This window comes from Equus asinus, chromosome 4, assembly GCF_041296235.1.
Source record: "Equus asinus isolate D_3611 breed Donkey chromosome 4, EquAss-T2T_v2, whole genome shotgun sequence".
NCBI lineage: Eukaryota > Metazoa > Chordata > Mammalia > Perissodactyla > Equidae > Equus > Equus asinus.
The window spans coordinates 57774332-57798955 of record NC_091793.1 but is presented as its reverse complement, the minus strand read 5'-3'; the positions used below and the strand labels follow the sequence as shown (position 1 = coordinate 57798955).

Below are 24624 nucleotides of genomic sequence, written 5' to 3'. Positions count from 1 at the left end.
AAGTGAAATTGCCGGATCATATGGTAATTCTGCTTAGTTTGTTTGAGGAACTGCCATATTGTTTTCCACAGTGGCTGCACCATTTCACATTCCTACCAGGAATGCCCTCAAGATTCTCTTTTGCATGGTACCCCCTGTATTTGTTTCCAATTTTCTAGATTCAGTTTTGCCCTCTCATAATGAACTGCCTTGTTTTGGTGTCACACAGCTTCCAGTTGCTTCCTGAGAAAGGGTGCATAAAAGATAATTTTTTTGAACCTTCGTGTCTGAAAAAGAATTGTTTTACTTTCATACTTGATTGGGTATTTGGTTGGGTATAACATTCTAGTTTAAAAATATTTTCGAAGGCTTTACTACATTGTCTTACATCTTGCAGCGTTTCTACTGTCAAGTTCAAAGATATCTTTGTTCTTGTCCTTTTCATATAACATGCTTTTTTTTCTCTGTGAAAATTCTTATGACCTTCTTTAGATTCCCACTGTTCTGAAATTTCAGTTATGTCCCTTGTTGTTGGTCCTTTTCATCCATTTTGCCCACTTGGTGGGCTGATCCAATTTGAAAATGCATGTCTGATAGTTCTGGAAAACTTTTGAATTATTTGTTTGATAATTTCCTTTCCTCAATATTCTCTGCTCTATTTGGGTATTCGATTTCCTATTCTAATCCACTAACCTTCTTAACTTTTCTCTCTTATTTCCATGGTTTTCTCTTTTTATTTCTGGGACATTTCCTCAGCTTATCTTACAATCCATTTATGGATTTTTTTTATTTAGCATATTTTTCATTTCTTAGGGCTCATTTTGATTCTCTGAATATTCCTTTCCATGGCCTTTTATTCTTGTGTCATGGGTGCAAAATCTTCTCTCATCTCTGTAAAGTTACTTATTATACTTAAGTTTTCTTCTGTTCTCTGCATTGTCTTGAATTGCTTTTTTGTTGGTTTGTTCATTTTGCTCTTTGCCTTTCAACTTAAAAGTTTTCTTCAAACATGGAGTGATCCATGATTATCTGTTCATCTTTAAGAGACCAGAACCAAAAGCTGATTGGAAGTTTTAGAGAGACGGGTGGAGTTTATTTTTGTGCTTTATTGTAGGATGATGTGCTTGAGTCATTTCAATGGAGATCCCCAAGTGTCAGCACCTATAGGTCTGATTTCTTCAATTGTTAATTTATCCAGAGAGAAATCCTGCAATTGCTTGGCTGTCAGCAAAGTGTATGCTCTCTTCGTGACACTACTTTGTATAGTTAAGCACCGAAAAAAAGTTTTTAGTCTGGCTGTTTAAGAGTTCAGGAGGGGCCGGCCCAGTGGCGCAGCAGTTAAGTGCGCACGTTCCGCTTTGGCAGCCTGGGGTTTGCCTGGTGGGATCCCGAGTGCGGACATGGCACCACTTGGCAAGCCATACTGTGGTAGACATCCCGCGTATAAAGTAGAGGAAGATGGGCATGGATGTTAGCTCAGGTCCAGTCTTCCTCAGCGAAAAGAGGAGGATTGGCAGCAGTTAGCTCAGGGCTAATCTTCCTTAAAAAAAAAAAAAAAAAAAGAGGGGCCGGCCCCGGGGCTGAGTGGTTAAGTTTGAGCACTCCGCTTTGCCGGCCGGGCTTTCGGCTGTTTGGATCCTGGGCGGGGACATGGCACAGCTCACCAGGCAACGCTGAGGCGGCGTCCCACATGCCACAACTAGAAGGACCAACAACGAAGAATATACAACTATGTACTGGTGGGGTTTGGGGAGAAAAAGGAAAAAAATAAAATCTTAACAAAACAAAGAGTTCAGGACAGGTAGAGATCAATGAGTAGTGGCAAAGTTGGAGGAATCTTAATAGATGATGTGTGACATCATCATAAATCTTGAAAGACAAGTAGGTCAGTCAGAAACTGAGGTGGAGCAAATCAGATTAAACAATTACATACTGTAGTTCAGAGACAGGAGTGACCACTTTCAGCTGATAGTGTAGCTCATCTGACTAAGATATGTATCTGTAATTAAGTCTCTATTTATCCATAAAGCAGCCATGACTCTGGCAAATCATTAGTCTCCAAGAGACTCAATTTCTTCAACTGAAAAACCTGGGGAGACTAAAGTCCTGCCAGGGCCTAAAGTTTCTCTAAGGTACTTATTAAGATTCTTTTCCATCGTATGACTTTTTCAGTGATGTTATTAGTGAATAACTATATAGTTCATGAGAGTAAACTTAGAAACTATAAAATTTCACTCCCATGAAAACAGTAAGTTATAGGGAACTTGGCTTTATTTACATTAAATTTATATGCACATTGCTTTAAAAAACCTGTCCACTTGTTATATGTAAGTGTATTATGATTTCTTTTCAACATAGTAAAAAACTAAAACATGAAACATACTACATTGAAATCCTGACCTTGTTTCTTCCTTTGCACATAGACAGAGAATGTAACTGAAGAAGGAAAGCAGTCTCTCTCCTCTTGCATGTAAAGTACAACTGTGCCATTTCTAAATGTGGAGTTGATTTGCATTCAGTAAGGGTTTATTTAACAAATGTGTCTACTATGTGTCAGGTGTGGTGGTCACAGAAATGAAAAGCACCGTCCCTGCCTTCCAGTAGTTCATAGCCTCTTAGGGAAAGGAAGGCAGTTCAGTAACTCACCAAGTATTTTACAGTGTGAACCATGGGAGTGAGAAACGGAGCCTCTGTAACTGATGTCTGCTTTGGCTTGCTCAGCAGCTACTCCCCTTTTTTCTGGAATGGTTTCTGGATTTTTCTCTGGGAATTACTCTTCTTCTAATTCCATGTACTTTGAATGGAGCTGTGGGCATATGATTCAAATCAGGCCAATCAGAATATTCTGGGCCACAGTGATTGGTTCAGGAATGGTCCCATGATGCAGGCCAAGTCAATCTGCTACAGTCAGAAGCAATCTTGGGACACAGCATGGTACATTGGGGGAACAGCAGATATTTGGCTATGGCTGGAGAATTGGGTTTGAGTGGGGAAAGTTGGGAGATAAAGCTAAAATGGTAGGCAGAAACAGTTTATGAAGGACTTTGTAGGCTATGCTGGAGAATTTGGACTTTTTCCTGAAGAGATGGGGGAGCCATTAAGGGATTTTAAGCAGGGAGTTCACAGGATCACATTTATGTTTTAGAAAGATCAATATGGTAGGGATATGAAAAATGGGTTAGGAGGAAGATGAAGCAGAAAGCAAGGGAATGAGTTACAATGCCACAGTAGTTGTCTAAAAGGGAGACCTGGACTGTGGAAGTGGTAGTGGGGACGCAGAGGAGAGACACAGTGGGGATGTCTCCCACGAGCTCTCTAGAAGATAAAGCAGAAAGGGGTAACACGATAGCAGAAACTGGAGAAACTGAAGAAATTGTGTCTTGACTGCATCTCTAGTTCAGCAAATAGTAGTAATTTTCAGAGAACAAAAGTAAAATTTAAGTTTCATTTAAGGCTGTGCTTCTCAAAATTTAATGTGCACACAAATCTCCTGGGATCTTGTTACAGTGTGGATTTTGGCTCAGTAGTGTTGGGATGGGACCCGAGATTCTGCATCTCTAACACACTCCCAGCTGATGTTGGTGCTGCTTGTCTGCAGATTACACTTTAAGTAGTGAAGGTTTACGAACTTTTGAGGTGTGAGTGGGTCATTCCAGTAAAAAGGTCCAGCAGGCAGTAGGTGGAGGTTCTAGAGTTTAAGAAAGAGAGACTGGGCTGGAGCTATTTGGGAATCATTATCACATAGGAGGCAGTGATACCAGAATATGAAGATAATGGCCCAAGAATGTGTTTGGAAAAAAAGTAGAAGAATCCCAAGGATTGCCCCTGGGTAGCACCAGCATTTAAGCGGCAGTTGGAGGATGAGGTTTAAGAAGATCAGAGAGTAGCAGATGAACATAGGATGCTAAATTTTCAATGACAAGTCTTTAATTCCCAAACCTATATAAATAACAGCTACCATTTATTGAGTATTCTCTTCCTGGCACTGTACTGAGGGCTTCAACTCTTCTCCAAAACACGGGGTGTAAGAAATGTCTCATTAAAATTTTTCTCTAACCTCACCCCTGTTGACACAAGTAATCCATAACCAACCCACAAATAAAAATTGGGGTGAGTTTATTCTGAGCTGAAATGTGAGGACCATACAGCCCGGGGGAGTTTTTCCACAAAGGAATGGAGCACTCCAAAGAGGCGGGATCACAGGCTGGTTATATACCCTCAAAGAGCATGTTTCACATATGATTGAAATGTCCCTCTTACAATAGTCACAAGAGTGCCCTGTTGGCACAGCGATTGACGGACACAGCAGGAAGCAGGTCTTCCGCCTCCAGCTGGGCGGTACAGGTGAGCTGAGGCGGTCACAGGTGAGCTGGGCCGTACAGGTGAGAGCAGCAAACAGTTCCCAGTCTGAGGAAAGACGCTTATCCTTAGGGAAATACCAATGTAGGGGGAAGTTGCACCTTTATCTCAAGGGCCTTTGTTCTTGCCATAGGAAATGTTTTAAAGCAGATATACAATGCGTGCTCAAGGCCACAGACAGGCCCTTTTGGAAAAAACAAAGTCAGGCCAAATTAGGTTTACACCAAATGGCTTCCTCATATACTCCAATATATCCTATTGCGTGCCATTTCTATTTGTCACCGGGTACCACTATCACAGTCAGTCCCAGCTCATTTTTCCCTCCCACGTGACTTGCCTCCGATGCAGGGTGGGCTGGGCGCTACACACGCAAGCCCTGCAAGCCCTGCAAGCCCTGCAAGCCCTGCCGCCTCTCCCACCCTCAGTTCCCAGCATCCACAGAAGCGGCGACCCTTGTCTTCCGTTGTTCCCTTTGGTTGCCACCTAACTAACCTCAAAAGCCTCTGGTCTCTCCCCACTGTGTGAAGAGAGAAGCGCCTCCAGGGGGGCAGGTGTTTGCGTACAAAAGGGACTTTTATTCCGCGCCAGGGTACGGGAAGTCCCGGATCTCGGCCAGAGCCATCAAGGGTCTATCCAACCATTCTCTGACATTCCGGTATGGCGCTGAGAGCAAATGAAACCACCTCATACCATCGTCCCCTGAGGCCCTACACCGGCTCTGCGGCGGCGCTCCTCGTGCGACCCCAAGCTTGGCCGAGTTCGGACACTCTCTTCCGGCCGCACGGTGACCAGCGCCCAGGCCGGGCTGGCCCCGCGGCTCGCCCGCTCGCTCCGGACCCCTCGCTCGGGGCGGCGGCCAGGCCCGCGCCTCGGGGGCTGGCATTCCCTTCATCTGCATCCCGGCCTCACCACCCCGCTGCCCCGGGGACAGCCAGGCCGCTGGTGGCAGAGTCGCCTGCGGCCACAAAGCCAGCACCAGGTCTGCTGCCCCTAACACGGCGTCCTCTCCCTCCTACTGAACTGAAGCCTGCCAACGGCTCACAGGCTCGCGCCCAGGCAAGCCCCAGGCAGAAACACCGCAACGTAGCCCCACTCCCGGGGAAGAGACGCGCGCTTCCGCGACACGCCTCGGGGACTCGGCTGCCTCCGAGCCGCACTCAGCACGCATGCGTCAGGCGCTCGCCCCGCCCCTCGGAGCCTTCCCGCCACTGCCCGCCCCTTTCCCGCCCGGATGTCTGCCTGGTTTTGCCGGATGTTGTTGTGAGTCCGAGAGACACGTGAGGCGCTGCTACGTCATCACAGGCACGCGCAGGAAAGATGGCGGCGGCTGGGGCTGTGAGCGGGAAGGTGGGTAACGGCCCGGGGACACCCCTGCTTTTCTGTGCCATGGGGTGCTTTCGCTGCGTGGGGGCCGGCTGGCCGGGCGGGGGGCTTTCCGAATCAGGAGCGGCCTGCGGCGGATGTGGGAGAGAGGACGTGGTGGGTCAGCTGTTTCCTCGGGAACGCCGGCTCCGCCGGGACGAGACCCCCTCCTGTCCCGCGGCCAGCCGGCCCCGGCGCGGCCCTGGTCCGGCGCCTTCTCTGTCTTCTCTGTGTACGCAGGCCTTTCCTAAGGGGTAGGAGGTGGCTTAGTTCCTCTCTTTTTCTGGCTGTTTTCTCACTCTGGTTCTTTGTGTCTACTGTTCCGACTCCAGTATCTTTTCCCTTTTCCTTTGAGGCGTTAATCTACTTGCCCCTGCCTTTCTCTGCTTCACTTTGATGAGGGCATCTGTGTTTCTTTCGGGAGGAGCTGAAAACAGGTGCTATGCAGTTGTGCGCTCAGAAGAAAAGAGTGTGTTGGATCCATTTTACCGGACTGCCGAGTTGGTTGGTGGTTGTGCGCAGGAGGGCATGTTTCCACTCCGGGAGTTGGAGATTTACACCATCCCACGCGTGTCTAGGAAGCTTTGGTTAAGACATTTATTTCCTAGGCGTCTCTGTGATGTTCCCGTGGGAGTATCTGTGGCGCTGTCTTACGAGGTGGTCACGGGCCGTCCTCCCAGTTTGTTAGGAACTAGGATTAGGTGCGGAAGAGGTTTCGTTGTATGGTGCCTATTCACCTTCTGAGGGCATAGGTTAATGCCTGTTATTTAGGACTATCATGCCAGGTCGCTGGTAGCATTTCTCATTGCGGGAGTATTTCGTAAACAGTTGGGTCTGGTAATTACTCATCCAACACTAAGGCCTATTTACTTGTCGTGGTACTTCCTCATTCCTTGAGTTTCATTCATTTTCTCTATGCTGCCCTCCTTATCCCATTTGGAATTGTTTGACAGCGTTTGTGGTTTGGTGTATGGACTACTAGACCAGGCGCATGTAACCTTGGGAAATTGAGAAGGATGACTTCTCTGTCCTTCCATTTTTTATCTCCAGAATGGAGGTGATGCCAGTCATTATTTCTTGGATTGGAGTTGTTAGGATTACATGAAATAATAAAAGCATTTAAAAAAGATTAAATACTTTTACTTACTGGGTATTTTAAATGATAGGTTGGTCATCATTTTTGGATTATTCATGCTCTTTGGTTGTCTTGTGAGTTTTTGTGTTCAGGATGGGTGCTGATTTCTGCTTGACTCAGTATGTATTCGAATGTTATCCTGTTTGATTTTTCCATCTTGACTGATCCAATCTAGTTCTTGCCAAGAATGGATCCTTTCCATTTGAACTACACTTAGCTCTTTCAGGTGTGGGATGATTTTGAAAGAACCGTTGAGGTGATGAAACAGAGTTTTGGAATCTAAGACTTTTTTCACCCTTTCCTTCAAACCACTGCCTTTTGTAATCTGACTTCTTAAAATTAGTCTTTTATTTCGTAGCTCTGCTTCATCACCTCATTTATTCTCACTAATTGCACATTCACAACCATTCCCATCACTCCACATTAACTATTTTTCCATGCCAAAAGGTGCCCCTCTTCCAGATAATGCTATCATGACCAGCAAAACCCACTTATTCTTCCCTCAGTAAGTTCGGATCTAGTTTAATGGCTTTGTCATTCACTTTGTTCCATGTAAAACAAACTTAGAGATGTCCATTTCTGTAACAACATTTAACCATAACCAGGTCTACCAGTTTTACCTTAAAGAGGTTTCTTAAGTTTGCAGCATCCTCTTCAGTGCTTAGTTTATTCAGGCCTTTCGTCAGCCTCTAGTCGTGAGTTCTTGGCTGATTTTTCCGTCTGCAATCTCTTCGCTTGCAGTCCTCCCCTCCACCACTGCTAGAGTTATTTTTCCAATGCACAAATCCGATTGTCTCTTGCTTTAAAAGACAAACAAAAAATTTTTGTTACTGTTACCATTAAAATAATACTCAAGGTTGGTTAATATGACATAAAAAGCCATGTTACCTTTCTAGCTTTATCTTAGGCTTCCTTACTTCCTAGTGTTGTTTCTTTGGGAAAGGCGAACAAGGAAGAATGTATATATTTATGAGGATGTATGTGTGTTTCTGTCTGTATTTATTTATTTCCCCGCAAGGGATCAGCTAAGACCTGTCTAGTTTAGAAACCCAGGGCGGTGGATGTTAACCAAGGCTCACAAGGATCATGTATGGTACTTTTAAAAAATACAGATGCTGGGCCACAACCCAGCTGTGTTGAATTAGAATCTCTGTCTCAGTGTTAAGATCTAGGATGTAGAGTCATTTTTCTAGTAAGTCCACTTTGCTTACTTTGAACTTTGAGTGTAGGGAGGGAGGGAGTTAATCTCTGTCATATGGAGAAGCAGTGTAAGATGAGATTTAAGAGCTTGAACTCGAGCTAAACTAGTTTCAAAAGCTAACTTTGCACTTACTAGTGACTTCAGTTAAATTACTTAATCTCTCTGTGTTTCAGTCTCCTCATCTGTAATGTGAGGACGATTATAATACCTACTTTATGGAATCGTTAGGTGGGTTAATAAGTAAATATATTAGAATGAAGCCTGGCACATAATAGAGGCTGTTGTAGGTGTTATTCATTATCATAATTTCCCTACAAGTCATTGGTTGGGTATGGCAGAATTTTAAAAATTTAGAATATAGTTTTTGGTATGGGTGTGTAATTTATTTTTGAGGTTGCGTCTAGTTTTAATTCTCATTGTTATTTTAACAATTGAAAAATATCTTGTTTTAGAAGTCATGTAGTTTTTTGTTTTTTGTTTTATTTTTTGCAGGGAAAGATTTGCCCTGAGCTAACATCTGTTGCCAGATGCCATCTTCCTCTTCCCCCCCCCCCCAAAGCCCCAGTGCATGGTTGTATATCCTAGTTGTAAATCCTTCTAGTTCTTCTATGTGAGCCGCTGCCACAGCGTGGCAACTGGCGGACAGGTGGTGTGGTTCTGTGACCAGGAAACCCGGGCCACCTGGCTGGCTTTAGAAGTCATGGAGTTTTGATGAATGAGAAATCATCACAATAGGGCACTGGTTAAGGAGATGGAGTGTGACTGCCTGGGTTCAGACCCCAGCTCCACTGCTTTGTAGCTGTCTTACTTTGGGCAGATTTCTTAACTTCCCTGTGCCTCAGTTTTCTCATTTGTAAAATAGGGGATAATGATTATATTTCCATCGTGGAGTTGTAGAAAGGATTAAATGAGTTAATATTTGCAAAATGTTTAGAATAGTGCCTGGTGTCAAGTAAGTGCTTGATAAATGTTACCTGCTGTTATTACTATTGTTAAGGAAGATCTTTCAGACTGTCTTAAGATTGTTATTATTGGTTTGGAAATAGTTGAATGTTTATTTTTGCTGCCATTTTCCACTAAGAGATTAAGACTGCCCGCAAATATAAAAGCAATATAGTCATGTAAAATGGGTTGGGGGGGAAATGAGGCAAAAGGAACGTAAATAAAGGTAGGAAAGGTAGAGGGAACAGGAAGTACAATTATTAAATAAACTGTGTCCTTTAGTGGGCTACAGTTTGACTCTAAGTTTTTTAGCAGCCAAAGTAAAGAGGAGAACTTGATCAGTTATAAGAATTATAGGATCCACAGTAAAGTAAAACCAAAAGCAGAAACCCAAAAACCTAGTTTCTGAAGATTACACCACAGAATAAAGTCCTATAAGTTCTTTAGATTGTGTATTATAGTGAATGTGATTATATGGCATATCGTATCCTTTTGGTAAAAAAAAAAAAAAGACTCTGTAATGCCCCTTAGTATGCTGATGGTTTTATGCTAGTAGATGGTTCAGTAGTTCAGTAAATACAGGGTACCAGTTTGATGTATTCAGTTCTCTGATGATTTGACTAAATTCAAGGGTAGGCTTTTGTCGAGTTGAGTGATGGACTCAGTTTTGCGCATACGTTGTTTTTCTTAGCTGAGCTTTTGAAAATGATCTTAATTATAAACCTCAATTAGTTTGGAGTTCAGCTATTCTTTGTTGCTATATATGTGTAGAAACATATGTTTTCACACTCAGTGAAATGGGAGGGGGAAGAGTGACATCCTCTTGTGAATATTGAGGGGAGAAATAGGGACACTGCTTCTAAAAGCCATTCTGCTTTTTCTTTAACAGGTGAACAGGGTTGAATTAATGGACTAAGTTGAACTTACCAATCAGAGAGGGTGGGAGAGAGGAGATGCCTGAAATAGGTTTTAGCTTTATAACCAGTGTCCCTAATGATGGTTACAGTTTACTTTCATTCATTTATTCAACATTTATAATGCATCTCATTTGTTCCAGGTACTATATTAAGCATTAGGGATACATTAAATAGCCCCTTACCTTGGAGCATATAGACTTCAGTTCTTCAGAAGGAAAACATTCACTAACAATTACCCCTTTATCTTGCCTAAATAAGAAATGCAATGTGAGTTTCAAGTCGTTGAAGTGGGTGATGTTTTAGTGAATGTTATTGTTCTGAAGACCTTTAGACTGACTTGTCATCATGAGGTCAGGGCCTGAAATGTTTCACATGCATCTAGCATAGGTTCTGGCATGTAGTCGATATTCAGTGAAGAGGAATGAGCAAGAAGGTAGAGAAAATGAGGGGGGACTAGAGTGAGAGAGATGGGTTCATTAAAGCACTCTTCTTTTGGAGTTAAAAAGTCCTATTTTAGTACACTTCCATTTCACTCTAGGTCTCTGTTTTTATTATGAGTATACTAGAATTTGGTTCTGTTGACAATAACTTGAAACAATTGGGAAATCAGCTGTTATTTTTTCTTAGAGTTTGTTTTGATGGCATTCTCAGTAAGAATTTATTTTGTAGCTTAAATTTGGCCCCTTCCAGTTCCTTTTAGATATGCTTATAGTCCTGCGAAACCCTCTCCTTAAGAAAGATAAAGGTGGCCGGCTCTGTGGCCCAGTGGTTAAGTTCGCGCGCTCTGCTGTGGCAGCCCAGGGTTCGGATCCTGGGCGCGGACATGGCACCGCTCGTCAGGCCACGTTGAGGTGGCGTCCCACATCCCACAACTAGAAGGACCTGCAACTAAGATATACTACTATGTGGGGGAGGGGGTTTGGGGAGATAAAGCAGGGAAAAAAAAAAAGATTGGCAACAGTTGTTAGCCCAGGTTCCAGTCTTTAAAAAAAAAAAAAAAAAAAGATAAAGAATATTCTTAGTATCTAGTAGGTTTTCCTGGAGAATTTTTCTTTTCCTGGACTAGATCTTGTAACATGGTAGTAACTTCCTGTTAGAGGATACAATATGAAGTATGTCTTCTTTCTTTAGTTTTCTGGCATTCTTTAGTTTAACAAACCTTTGAGTACTTTCCATGTGCTGAATTCTTTGGATACAGGAGTGATTAAACACAGACTTTATTCTTGACATGGTACAATAGTTTTCAATTTTAACAATTTCACTTTGTAAATTAGTAAAAACATGGCTTTTTTGGAAAAGAATTTAAATGTTAAGTCTGCTTCAATGTGACGTAGCTGCTGGGACTAGGTAAAAAATTATAACCCAGCCTTTTTTTTTTTTTTTTTAAGATTTTATTTTTTCCTTTTTCTCCCAAAGCCCCCCAGTACATAGTTGTATATTTCTTGTTGTGGGTTCCTCTAGTTGTGGTATGTGGGACGCTGCCTCAGCGTGATTTGATGAGCAGTGCCATGTCCGTGCCCAGGATTCGAACCAACGAAACACTGGGCCGCCTGCAGCGGAGTGCGCGAACTTAACCACTCGGCCACGGGGCCAGCCCCTAACCCAGCCTTTTTATTTTCACTTTTTGGTGGAAGGAAATCCTTGTGAAATTTATTTACTGTCTCTTATTGTACATACTATAGTACATGTATGTAGTTGTTGGCATAATGGTATAAGAGAAGTTGTTCAGTTAGTCCTCGTTGTACCTCCCCAGACCTCTAAGTTATTCCTGTTCTCCTGTCTGACGTTGTTGGTGCGCTAATCCCCTGAAGAAGCAATAATGGTTCTGCTGGCTGCCCTTCATCAAGAGTTGTCCCATCCTTAACATCTCAGTGTCTTCACACTCAAAATTTCTGTGATTCGTTACCCTTAATACCACCTATGTTCTACATTTCTTTGAGTTCTTCAGTCATCACTGAGCAGCATGTTCCAGGTAAAATGCACTGTTACGTTCTTCCTTCTGTAATCTTTCTCAGTGAATAACCTCATCCACTCAGTTTTGTTCTTGACTCCTCTCCCCTTCACCTCCAACATCTAATCAGTCATAAAGTCCTATCATGACTACCAGGTACATACCATTCGACCTTCTATGTATCTTTCTAAACCATCTGCCTGCCTTTCCTTATCCCCACTGCCACTGCCTTAGTTCAAGCCGCTGTGAAGCTCTCCTCCAGATTACCGTAGCTGTTCATTCTTGGCTCTGCAGCTAGTTTGTTGGCTTAGAAAAGGCGAGTATGACCATGGCATTCCCCTGCTAGAACTTTCTGATGGCTTTTAGGTGGCAAAGATTGTCTTTAGAATAAATTCCAAATTCTCAAATTCTTGAGCATGGCTGATAAAACTCTTTATGATCTGATCTCATGTCTACTTTCGTCTCTAAACTCTTTATCTTCTATTGTCTGATCTGGGTTGCAACCATGCGCTGAACTACTGCTCTCTGTAGAACATACACCCTCTGCCAAGAACGTATTCCTTCTCCCAGTTAAAATTCCATTCTTCAGGTCCCAATTTATATTCCATTCTAGTTAAGACTCATCTTCCCTGAGCCCTGTAAGTCTAGGTTAGATATTGTTTATTAGGGCTTGCTGTGACAGCCTATTCATACTTCTGTCATATGTTGTAATTATGTTTTCTTATCCTAATCCCCAATTAAATTGTAAGTGCTATGAGGGCAATGACTGACTTTTACTTATTTATACCTGGAAGCTTCCTCTGTACCTGGCACATTGTAGGCATTCACCATATAGTTACTCAACGAATAACTGAAAATGACATCTCATTCAGGATCCTATGCATACTTCCATCACACTCTGCTATGACCATTCATTTATTGGTTTAGATGACGTTACTAATGTAGTCAGATGGTTTTTTCGGTGTGTGTTTTTCCACCAACACCTTTTATTCCCAGCATCTAGTTGGTGCTCAGTAAATGTGTCGAGTCTATGAGCGAAGAAACTTCTAAAGCAGATTAGGTGGAATGGGGGTGGTAGGAAGAGTTTGGACAGGTTCTTGTGCTCTTTTGAAGAATTTAGTAGAAGTTATTTGCAGAGAGGAGTAAAAGGCTTTTCCAGGTAGAGGGAACAGAATGCACACACAAGAAAGGCACAAGGCTTTGAGGGAACAGGTGGGTTCACAGTGGTGCAAGGCAGGAATTTCATTTGTATTGGGGAGTGTCAGCTGTTGTGTAGCTGTGGAGGACAGGGGTGGATCAGAAGGTTTTGAAGCTCAGGCGTGGCACCCGGATATACATTTTATAAAGATCAGATTGGGCAGTGGTTACTCATTACATAGCTTACACAGATTATTGGAGGGTGACCAAATTGGAGGAAGAGAGATCAAAATGTTCTTTTATCAACACAGGCTAGAAATGAGGAGGGGTCAGTGTCAGAGGTGAAGAGTTGAGGGATTAGGAGACAGGGTGGGGATGGTGAAAGAGTCATTGAGAAGAACCGGGTGGATGGGATGTCTTTGACAGAGTTGGAAATATCAGGAGAGCAGATATAGGAAAAAGCACACTAAATTTAAGATGACTGTGACTTATTCAAATGGAGATATCAAGTAGGTGCTTAGGTATTTGGATGTGGAGTTCATTAGAACTTCTGGGTTCACACTGGCGTTTCTTGGGGATACCTTCTCTGACCATAAGTTTAAATTATCTATGTGCTGAATAGTTTTAAAGAAATGAATTTTTGTAACTTTTTGTTGTTAAATTTAGCTTATAAAATTCACGTAGTTGCTAAAGTCCAAGAATGTATGTTATGTATGATAAGGACTGGATTATCATGTTTGAACAGAGATTTAGGGCAAGAATTTTATCCCTAAGCTTAATAGTAAATTTAAAACATTTGGGTTGAATGTTTTCATTTCTCTTTAGGTTTTGCAAATAGAGATTATGCTAATTGTAATACAAATAAAAACCCCATCCTCTTTAAGTGTAGGAACAATATAAAAAATTACTTGCTACTGTATTGTACAACTTCTTTAACTGTTTCAGCTTTTTCTCTCAGGAAGTAGCATGGTTTTGAGTTGGATTGTCCCAAGTACATCTCTTTTTATCTAGATAGTTGAATTTATCTATTGGCATGCCTCTTTTTTGCCTTTTAATTCTAACTTTTGCTGAATTAGAGGTTAGTAAGTTTATTCTAAAACATTTGCTGTGGTCCCCAGAATTCTTTTAATAAGTTATACCTGACTTAGGTTCCTTTGCTGAAGGAAAACTGCAGTTTCTGTTGCCGTCAGCAGGCCGTCATTGAAGATTTTATAAATATGCTTACCTGCCTGGGCATCTCAGCAAATATTTCACAATAAACGAGAGCCCAGAGGGCGTGATACAATTTTATTCCAAATGGAAAGCTTTTTTCCTTTCTTCGGTACCCTTACACCTTGTTCCTGTGTAAAGATTTTACCTTTTTATAACGTTACCAGGTACATAGTTTATTTTTCTGCTCTCCATGGTGTCTGGCATGTAAGTGCCTAATAAAAGTTGAATCACTTATATAGTTAGTTTAGCACCACCAAGTGACAAGTCTTTGAATGCCCTTTATAGTTGCTCCCTGTGGACACTTAATCCCCAATGAAGAACAGATAGGGTGAGATTTTAAATTTTTTTTTGAGGCAAGATAACTTATTTTTCTTTCTCCTTTTTTTACTGAAATATCTCTAGTTATGTATTTACTTTTATGTAGGGTTTTATAGTTTAAAACAATAGATTTTCCATGTAAGTTATTTTTTCTATAGCTTTATTGAGGTATAATTGATAGTAAGTTGCACGTAGTGTGTAATTTGATGGCTTTTGATCTATGTATATGCTATCAACCCATTGACACAATCAAGATAATGACATTTCTACCACTCAGCTTCTTTTTGACTCATTGAAACGTATCACTGCCTTCAGCCTGTCCACAGGAAACCGCTGAGCTGCTTTTTGTCGCTATAGATTAGTTTGCATTTTCTAGAATTTTATATAAGTGGAAGTATATAGTATGTACTCTACTTTTGGCTTTTCTTCATTTAGCATAATTATTTTGAGATTCTTTCTAGTTGTTGGATGTATCATTAGTTTATTCCTTTTTCTTTCTTTCTTTTTTAGTTAGGAAGGTTGGCCCTGAGCTAACCTCTGTTGCCAGTCTTCCTCATTTTGCTTGAAGAAGATTGTCCCTGATCTAACATCTGTGCCAGTCTTCCTCTCTTTTGTTTGTGAGACACTGCCACAGCATGGCTTGATGAGCGGTGTGCAGGTCCATGCCCAGGATCTGAACCTATGAATCCCCGACCACTGAAGCAGAGCATATGAACTTAACCACTACGCCCCTGGGCTGGTCCCTTTTTATGTTTTTGATGTCTTCTCTTAGCAGGTTCTTACTTTTCTGCAGTGTCTTGAACATATGGAATTCAGTGATAATGCTTTAATATCCTTCTTACTAATTCGGTTGTTTGTGTCATTTTGGGTCATATTTAATTTTGTTGATTTTCCTCCTCATTATGGGTTCTATTTTCCTGACAGCATGCTTGGCAATTTTTTTAAATCAGATGTCACATATTGTGAATTTTATCTTTTTGGGTGCTAGATATTTTCGTATTCCTGTAAAATATTCTTTTTTTCTGCTTTATCTCCTACCCCCACCCCCCTGTACATAGTTGTATATCTTAGCTGTAGGTCCTTCTAGTTGTGGGATGTGGGACACCGCCTCAGTGTGGCCTGACGAGCAGTGCCATGTCCGCGCCCGGATCCGGATCCTGGGCCGCCGCAGCGGAGCGCGCAAACTTAACCACTCGGCCACGGAGCCGGCTCCTAAAATATTCTTGAATTTTTATCCTGGAAGGCACTGAAGTTATGTGGAAAGAATTTGATACTTTTGGGTCTTGCTTTTAAACTTTGTTAGATGATATCAGCGCAGCATTTACTGTGAAACTAATTTTGTCCCCCTTCTGAGGTAAGACTATTCTGAGTACCCTGCCCAATGCCCTGTGAAGTCAGTTTCCCACTCTAGAGGGAACAGGTCTGTGTGAGCCTGCAGATTGCTGCTGCTAGTATTTCAGGTGGCTTTTCCCCCTGGCCATAGGTGGTTTACTGATACACATGCAGTGATCAGAACTCTGCCGAGTACTCAAGGACCTCTGCACGTCTCTTGAGTTCTCTCTCTGCATTTCTCTGTTCTCGAGTCCTCTGTCCTGTGAGCTCTGTCTTGGCTTCCCCCAGTTTCCAGCTCTGTGTCCTCAATGCACGGAGACCACTGGACACTTTCTGGGTTTTCTCTCCCATTACCACAGCTGGAAACTCTCAAGACAGTGAACTAGGGCAATTGTGTGACTCACTTCATTCGTTTCCTTTCGTTTAGCAGTCGCTGTCCTTCATTACCCGTTGAAAACCATTCTTTCATGGATTTGGCCTTTTTTTCTGGTGGGAGGATAAATCCAGTTTCTGTCACTCTGTCTTGGCTGGAAGTGTAAGTCATTATAGGGTATTTTTTTCCTCTCTGTTTTTGGTTTAATACCCACAAATAGGTCTTTTTTTTTTCCTCAAGCCCAGGATGAATGTTTGTGTTTCAAATTTGTTTCCTTTGTCGTTATAAACTCTGAGATGGTCTTTTTCTTCCAGAGTTTTTGTTAATAACTGTTTCTTTCTTGTTGGTCTATATTGTACCTTCTGAGAGGTGACATTGTCAACAAGATATTCAAGCATGTTATCAGATGCTAAGTGTTTCCAGAATGCCAGTAGATATTTGGATAGCTCAAGGTTGTCATCACATCTGTAGGGTGGCTTTATGCCAGTTTGTAATATATTTTAGAGTATCTTTTTCCTCATTTCACTAGTAGTTTATATATACTCTCCACAACAATAGCATTCCCTCCCTTTTTTTTGCGGGTACACTTAGTGGTAGGTAGTGTTCCTCCCTCAAATCTGCTTGATCTGTCCCTCGTCCCTTTCTTTTTCTCAAGGTGTGTTCTTCCATTGTTGAATTCATGTCATGATTTCCCCCTGACAATATCCCTCTAGTACTCTTGAGATTTGGTTTAAATTCAATTTAAAACTTTACATTTTGTGTTTATCACCAGTAATTTTTAGCATTTTGGTTGTAAAAGAAAACTTATATACAGAAAATCACACTCGTATAACTTAATGAGTCATAAGGCAGACATCTTTCTAACCACCACTCGGTTCGAGAGACCGACCTTTGTAGCCACTCCAGAAGGCCTTCCATGCACCCTTCGTCCCTAAGTAACCACCCTGCTAACTTCTGTAGTACTTAGTTTCTTGCATTGTTTTTATTATTACTGGTATTTTTTGAACATTGCTGTTGTGTCATGTTTTCTTTTTAAAATCCTCGTTTGTCCTCTACTTAGTACTGGGTACTAAGTACTGGGTACTTCCTCCAGTTTTGTTTTTCTCAATCAGTTGCACCTTTGTCTTTTATGATATTTGATATCTTATTTTTCTTTGGGTAGTTTGTTCATTCTCTTCACATTTCAATTTGGGTTCTTCTTATCAAACACATTACCTCTGGATTTTGAAAGATTGGACTGTACAGGAATAATGGTCCAAAAAAACAAAACAAAACATCCCAAACCACCCAAATCCTGATTTTGACAACAGCTATGTATCCTGTTTTATACTCACCTTTCATACTTAGTTTTCATACTCGGCTTTCTCTGCCAAATGAACTGAAAGATGAAATGAAAACACCATTTATATCGCCATTAGACATGTATTTCAGATATATTTTTACCATATAATTTGTTCCCTTATAAAATATCACAAATTAGTGAGTTGTTAGACGTGGAGAATCTGACATAGACTTTTAGTACTGTCTCAAATACATATGCTAGGGAAGTGATTAGGCTGTTTTATTTTTACGTTCGATGCCTCTGTATCCCTAAGGTAGTAATCGTGGGAAGTCTTTACTGCCTACACGTTGTCTTGCTATTTGGGATGCTTGCTGCTGATAACTTAGAGTGTGGGTTCTCTGTAGAAGGAGTCTCAGACATGTTGTGCATCTCGAGTAGTGCAGACTTTTGTCTCAGTCTTTTCCTTCTCTTAGCTTTCCACTTGCCAGCTTCCTGACATCAGTTTTCATTGCTTTTCACCTCCTTGGAATATAATTTTTTCTTGTCCTGTTTCCTGACCTATATATTCTTTTCCTGTTGTGCCTGTGAACTCTTCATCTTCCCTCCCGTCTTAGGTAGTAGAAAGAAGCAGAGGCATCGCTGATGCGTTTTCTTTCTTCCTGTAGCATAGAGAGCCTACTCATGTTCATGGCACTGGTCACTGGTGACTCCCTCAGGTTGAAATACTAGCACATAGGATCCTGGAACCATTTTGTCAGTGTCCATGGGTGCTGAGCCTTAAGTTGATTGCCTTTTTCATTATGTACTTTTTGGACAGACAAAACTTGTCAGAGCAGACCTCTGAGTCTCCACCCCAGAGAGAACCTTGATCAAGTCACGTAACTTCCTTGCCTTTTTTCTCAATTACAAAGTGGGAATGATAACATATATCTAATTGAGTTGTGAAGATCAAATGTGATAATGTAGAAATGCTTTGTAAAGTAATACATAGTAGAGATATTATGTGGCCAATAATAACATTTGAACCTTTCTTTTTATTTTACATTAGAGATCATGAGTAAAACCAGAGTAAAGAAATTGGAAGCCTGTTTTATAAAGTATTATCTCCCATGAAAGTTCTAATATCATAGTTGTTCCCTGTAGCAAAGTAATTTTTCATATCAAACAAACTTGGAGGTAGTGTCGCAAATGTTAATGATTACCATTGATAAACATAGGAAGCAGAATATCCTACGGCAGAATGATATTCCTCAGGAATCAATTCACTGTAGAGTCCAATGAAGAAGTGTCTTCATGCTATTGTATAAGATCCAATTTTTAATTGGTCTTCTGTTTTTGTACGTTGAACTATTTTGAGTAGTTGATACCTGTAGAATTGTATTTCATTATACACAGGTACTCAGAAACTGGGGTGATGGACAGACGTATGCTGTAAGCAAAAAAAAATTCCCTTAAAAAAATACAGTGAAGAGCTATAACATTAAAATGACTGATTCAAATCAAAATGATAGAAAAGAGACTAAGCTTCTTGTGTGGAATGTTTAGGAGTTCAGATGGGAGAGAAATTAAGGATTTTTGTTTAAAGTCCAAATTGTTAATTAGCTGCTACATTGATTTATAAATTAAAGACATTTAAATTGGTTTTAGTCCTGAAGCAGCATTATTTTCCACATCTAAGCAATTTCAGAAACTGCTTTCCTCTAGGGAAGCCATGTGGAATTTTTCTGGTAGTTTCTTGAGGTAATAGTAGTTGAGATTTAATGGATGAAGGTGTCAGGAAATCTGAAATCCACTTGTTCATTTGATATGCCTGTGGTCTTGAACAAAGTCACTGAACAACTCTTTGTCTTACTTTGTGGAAGATTAGCCCTGAGCTAACTGCTGCCAATCCTCCTCTTTTCACTGAGGAAGACTGGCCCTGAGCTAACATCCATGCCTGTCTTCTTCTACTTTATATGTGGGGCGCCTGCCCCAGCATGGTGTGCCCAGCGGTGCCATGTCTGCACCCGGGATCTGAACCGGTGAACCCCGGGCCCTTGAAGCCGAACGTGCGCACTTAACCGCTGTGCCCCCACGCCGGCCCCTCTTTGTATTAGTTTATTCTGTAAAATGGAGATGGAGATAATAAGATCTATTGTGACTCATTCAGTTTGGTTGTGAGGATTAAATGAGATCAGAGTGCTTTGAAAACCAAGTGCTATTCAGTTAAAACTGTTACCGTTATTTTACATTTGAAGTAAATTATATACTGATGCAACTAGTGTTGTTTTTAAGGTTTAGTAGCACATAATGGTGAATTTATTAGTTTTATTCTATGTGCCATTTCTGGCAGAATTATTAATTTGTATTAACATCACACCCTTCAAGTCAGAAAGCTGAACATGGCTGCTTTCTAAAGACGTTACAAGTCTGGGTTCGGAATTTTGAGTTTTTGGTCAGGTAATTTGTTCCTCAAAAAGTGCTGAAGAGTTAACACAGAAAGAACTCAGCATGAGTGCATCTTTGACTTTTTTGTAAGGTGGCTGGTACTTTAATAATTTTTAGTGAATTACTGAATTACTTAGGAAATTACATAGCTAAACTACTTAGGAAAGTCAGCTTTTTCTTAAATGAAAAAGAGAGTAGGCAGCACTTGACCAACATATGTATAGGAAAGAAAGAGTCGCCTGAAATGCTTTGGTAGGGAAAGTGCTGCATTTGATTCTTTGGGGTTCACTTCGTTAAAGTGTCAAAATCTCTTTAGTGTTAATAGTGTCACAGAGCCTTGGATTATGTTGTTAATGATGCCAAGCTTTTCTTGGCAAGTAAGTGTCCCTTTTTCTGCTCTGAGAACTAGGAAGTTCTTGATTATTCTACTAGCTGAGTATTGCTGAAAATATGCTAAAGTGTGGTTTCTGGATATGTCTATGATCTGTTTGCACAAAAGCTTGAGATTTTAAAGGATTTCTTTTTTATAACCTTTTCAGACTTCCATTTTGTGGCCTCAGATATAATTATGTAGTTCAACTTCCTATTTTACAAATTGATAAACTAAAGTCCTGAGAAGTTATAGTTTATACTTCTGGAACTCCTTTTTTTCACTTTACTCATTAAAATTATTTTTGTAATTACTAAAGCAATGTATAGCTGTAGTTTAACTTTGAAATATTGAAATAAGTTAGCGGCTTTAACATAAAAATTACAATTCCTCTTTCAACCTTTCCCTATTCCATTCTCTCTTCCAGAAGTAACCTCTGTTAACAGCTTAAAATGTGTCCTTCCAGAACTTGTTCTATGTGTTTTATACAGGTATAGAAAAACTTTTGAAAAGTTATGTAGTCATACTTTATATAATTGGCAATTTTTTCCATGTCTGTCTATCTGTCCCTCTAATTTCCCTCATCCTTTCTTAACTCCTGAATAATATTCCGCAAGAATGAATATCCCAGTATTTATTAGATCATTTCTTTCTTTGTAGACATTTAGATTCATACCTTTCCTTTCCTCCCTCCCTCACCCCCTTTGATATTATAAATAATACTATTGTGAATATTCTTATGCATATCTTTGTGTACCTGTGTGAATGAATCTGCATGCTTGAAAAGTTTTCATCTCTATACAAACCGTATAAAATTGTCTCCCACCACTCCCCAACTCTTACTAACCTCCATCTTTGCCTTTGGCGTAATGCTTGTCTGTTGCTTAACAACTATTTTGTTGAAGGCTACCTTGGGGTTTTGAGATCAGAACTTCTCTGGTGATCTTGAGTACTAGAAAGACTTTCCTGTAAGAGATGAGAAATGATGTAAGTCCATACCACAAGTGGTTAATATAACACGGGAGAGGCAGTGAAAGTAATGTGGGAGCTTTGTAGTGTAGTGGCTAAGAACACAGTTTTCTGGTGTCACACTGCCTGGGTTTCAGTCTCCACACCACTCCTAACCACCCTTCGCTGTTTGTGTCATCACCCTCAGACAAGTTATTTAATCTCCCTTTCAGTTTCCTCATTCACACAAATAGGCTCCTCATCCTAATGATGTAGTGGGATATAGTTATAGAACCTGTGGTCCAGGGTTATGACATGTGGAGGTCCTGATGCAAAAGTGTTCCATAAATGTTAGCTGAAAACAAGAGGATGCATGTCCATTTACATTCATCACTAGGGGGTGATCATGATAGGCTTTGGTGGTGCTTGTCCTGCGTTGTTGGTCCCCATGCTCTTCTGAATAGTGATGTGATTGTATTAATAAAAGGTCTACATAAGTAGAAAGTACCCTCGATTCCAAATTTGCATATGTCAAAATTACTGAGGTCTAGAAGTGACTATTTTTATCTCCCTTTTAGTTATTTTCATAATGAAAAGAATTTTTTTAATGGTTTGAAATGGCTCTCTTAATTTATAACATTATGCTTAAGAAAATAAGGCTTAACTTTAAATGTTTTAGTTTACTCAGGAGTTAACCTACGTCTCTCCAATATTCCCATAGGACAGTGTTCAGGAATCATGTCTTAATCATATTAATATATCTATAGTCTTTTACGTGCTTTGACATATAGGAGCACTCATATTTGTAAATATTTGTGTGCTTGAGCTAGTTTAAACTAGTCATTTCTAAAAGTCCTCATCATTACTCTTTAAAATTCCCGTATTTTTTCCTGAATTTTTATGCCATGTTCTACAAAAACACACCAAAATGATCTTACAGTAAAAAATGTGCTGTTATGGGAGTAGTTAATCCACATTGTAGCACCTGTCAGAGCTTTGTTTCTTTTTTGTTTTTTGCTGAATAACAAATTGCCTTTATGGATATATACCACATTTTTGTTTATTCATTAAACAATAAAGCATTAGTTCCTCATTGTATTTCATCTCTTCTTATTCTTGAATGTTTTCAGTTTGAACCCAGTATTTGCTTAGCATTTGTTAAAAATTTATTTTAAGTGACATTTGCATATTGAGACACATGGCAGTTAGCCCTGATATCTTTGTTTTTGGAGAAGGTCAAGATTGTGATTATTGCTGAACCAATGAACTTTCATGCATAGCTAAGTAAACTTCCTTTCCAGTTTATCTTTGTTTGAAGTGCTCTTAAGTCTGAGTAGTACTTTTGAAATAATACCTTTATATATGAAATAATTAGAAGCTTGGTTCAGACTTTATAGGAAAGCATCTCTTAATTTTTTTAACAAATGTTGAAATAGTACTGAATAAAAGTGGTTTGATTAATCTTATTTTTACTGTTCCAGATTATATATGAACAGGAAGGTGTTTATATTCACTCATCTTGTGGAAAGACCAATGACCAAGACAGCTTGATTTCAGGAATATTGCGTGTTTTAGAAAAGGTATGTTTCTGGTAAATGATTTTATTTAATAATTGTTTATGGTAGTGGTTCATCTTTGGGGTATTATCAGCAAGTTTGAATTTTGTGTGTAAAATAAAATTAGGTGGTTGACCAGTAGTTGTAAATTTAACATGGAAATGATAGAAATAAAATACTTTAGATAAACCAGTAAAATTGCATGGAATATTTAAAAACTTATGTAAAAGTTGCAGTAATAGAACTTTTTTATAATGAAAAGTAAGCAGAATTTAAAAATCTACGTAACATTGGTTGTCAAATAGTGGTTTATATATGATATTGCATATGTAAACTGCCAATATTTAAGAGGTTAAAAATTTCACTTTGGGTTCAGGGATTTAAAAATACGTAACTAAGAATGTAAGATATTGCTGAATAGTAAATATAGTTTATAATTTCTTTCTCTAGGATGCTGAAGTAATAGTGGACTGGAGACCATTGGATGATGCATTAGATTCTTCTAGTATTCTCTATGCTGGAAAGGTATTTAAGAAAATAAAGTATGACTAAAGAAATGCCATTTTTTAAATAACAGCTTTATTGAGATATATTTCATATACGATAAAACTCACCCTTTTAAAGTGTATGATTCAGTGGTTTTAGTATATTTACAGAGTGTGCAACCATTACCAGTATCTAATTTGAGAACATTTTCAACACTCCTAAAAAAGAGACTGTATCTTTTAGTAGTCTCCTCCATTCCCACTTAACCCCAGCCCCTTGCAACTGCTAATCTACTTTCTATCTCTGAGGATTTGCCTGTTGTAGACGTTGCATCTAAATGGAATCATAGATTCCATTTGTGACTGGCTGCTTTCACTTAGCCTATCGTTTTCAAGGTTCATCCATGTTATAACACCTATCACTACTTTTTTCTTTTTTGTTTGCTGAATAATATTATGTTTATGGATGTATACCACGTTTTTATTTATTCATTAATCAGTTGATGGACATTTGGATTGCTTTAACTTTTAGGCTGATATAAATAATGCTGCTATGAACATTCTTATACAAGTTTCTGTGTGGACATATGTTTTTCTCTTGAAAACCTAGGAGTGGAATCGTTGGGTTATATGATAACTCTGTTTAGCATTTATATCATGTGTTGACTTTGCACTACGGAAGGTAGAGATTTCCCTTTATCTTATCTCTAATTCACCTTGAAACTCTGGCTCAGTTGTCTACATTTCTTCTCAATGTATTTAAACACATAGATGATCTTCTGATTTCTTAGAGACGTCTTTCCCAGAGCCTTCCTACAAGCTCATTCTTAGTAATTGGTTGTTCTCTTGGTTTGCTGTGCATTAATTATCCTAGGGGTTCTTTTTGCCTCTTTCCCATATTTGAATTCCTGTTTCCTGTATCCTATGTTGTCTTCTGTTTTGGTTTACTTCCTTGTTTTGATACAGCTCCAGGGCTTCCTGAGAAAAAGGGTAAATGGGAGCAAAAACATTTCTATTTTTAGACTTTCTGTCCTTATTCTGAATTGATGGCTTGGCTGGTATAGAATTACAGTTTGAAAATAAATTTCGCCACGTATTTTTTAAAAATTATCCCAGGTTTGGTTTCCATTACTGATGTTTAGTCTATTGCATTCTAATTCCTGATCTTTTCTATGTTGTTTTCCTCTTTGGAAGCTTTTAGGACTTCCTCTTTGATTCTGGTGCTCTAGATGTCCTGGTAATGTGCCTTTATGGTCTTTTTTATCTGTTTTGCTGGGTATTTAATGGGCTTATAATATGGAAATTTGTGTCCCTTAGGAAACGTTCTTGAATTATTTT

The 24624-nt window shown here is 39.9% G+C and overlaps 1 protein-coding gene across 2 annotated transcripts in view; it reads left to right on the top strand.

Annotated features, from left to right (window-relative positions):
• The first annotated feature begins 5546 nt into the window (after positions 1–5546).
• TBC1D15 (TBC1 domain family member 15) overlaps positions 5547–24624 on the top strand; it is a 56744-nt gene continuing 37666 nt past the window's right edge. The window contains exons 1-3 of one of the 2 annotated variants that reach the window (XM_014833269.2): positions 5547–5685; positions 22727–22825; positions 23252–23326. In XM_014833269.2, the coding sequence (XP_014688755.2) occupies positions 5656–5685; positions 22727–22825; positions 23252–23326 (204 nt within the window). In that variant the 5' untranslated portion in view covers positions 5547–5655. The remainder of the gene's footprint in view (positions 5686–22726; positions 22826–23251; positions 23327–24624) is intronic. The other variant, XM_014833270.3, reaches the window with a different exon arrangement.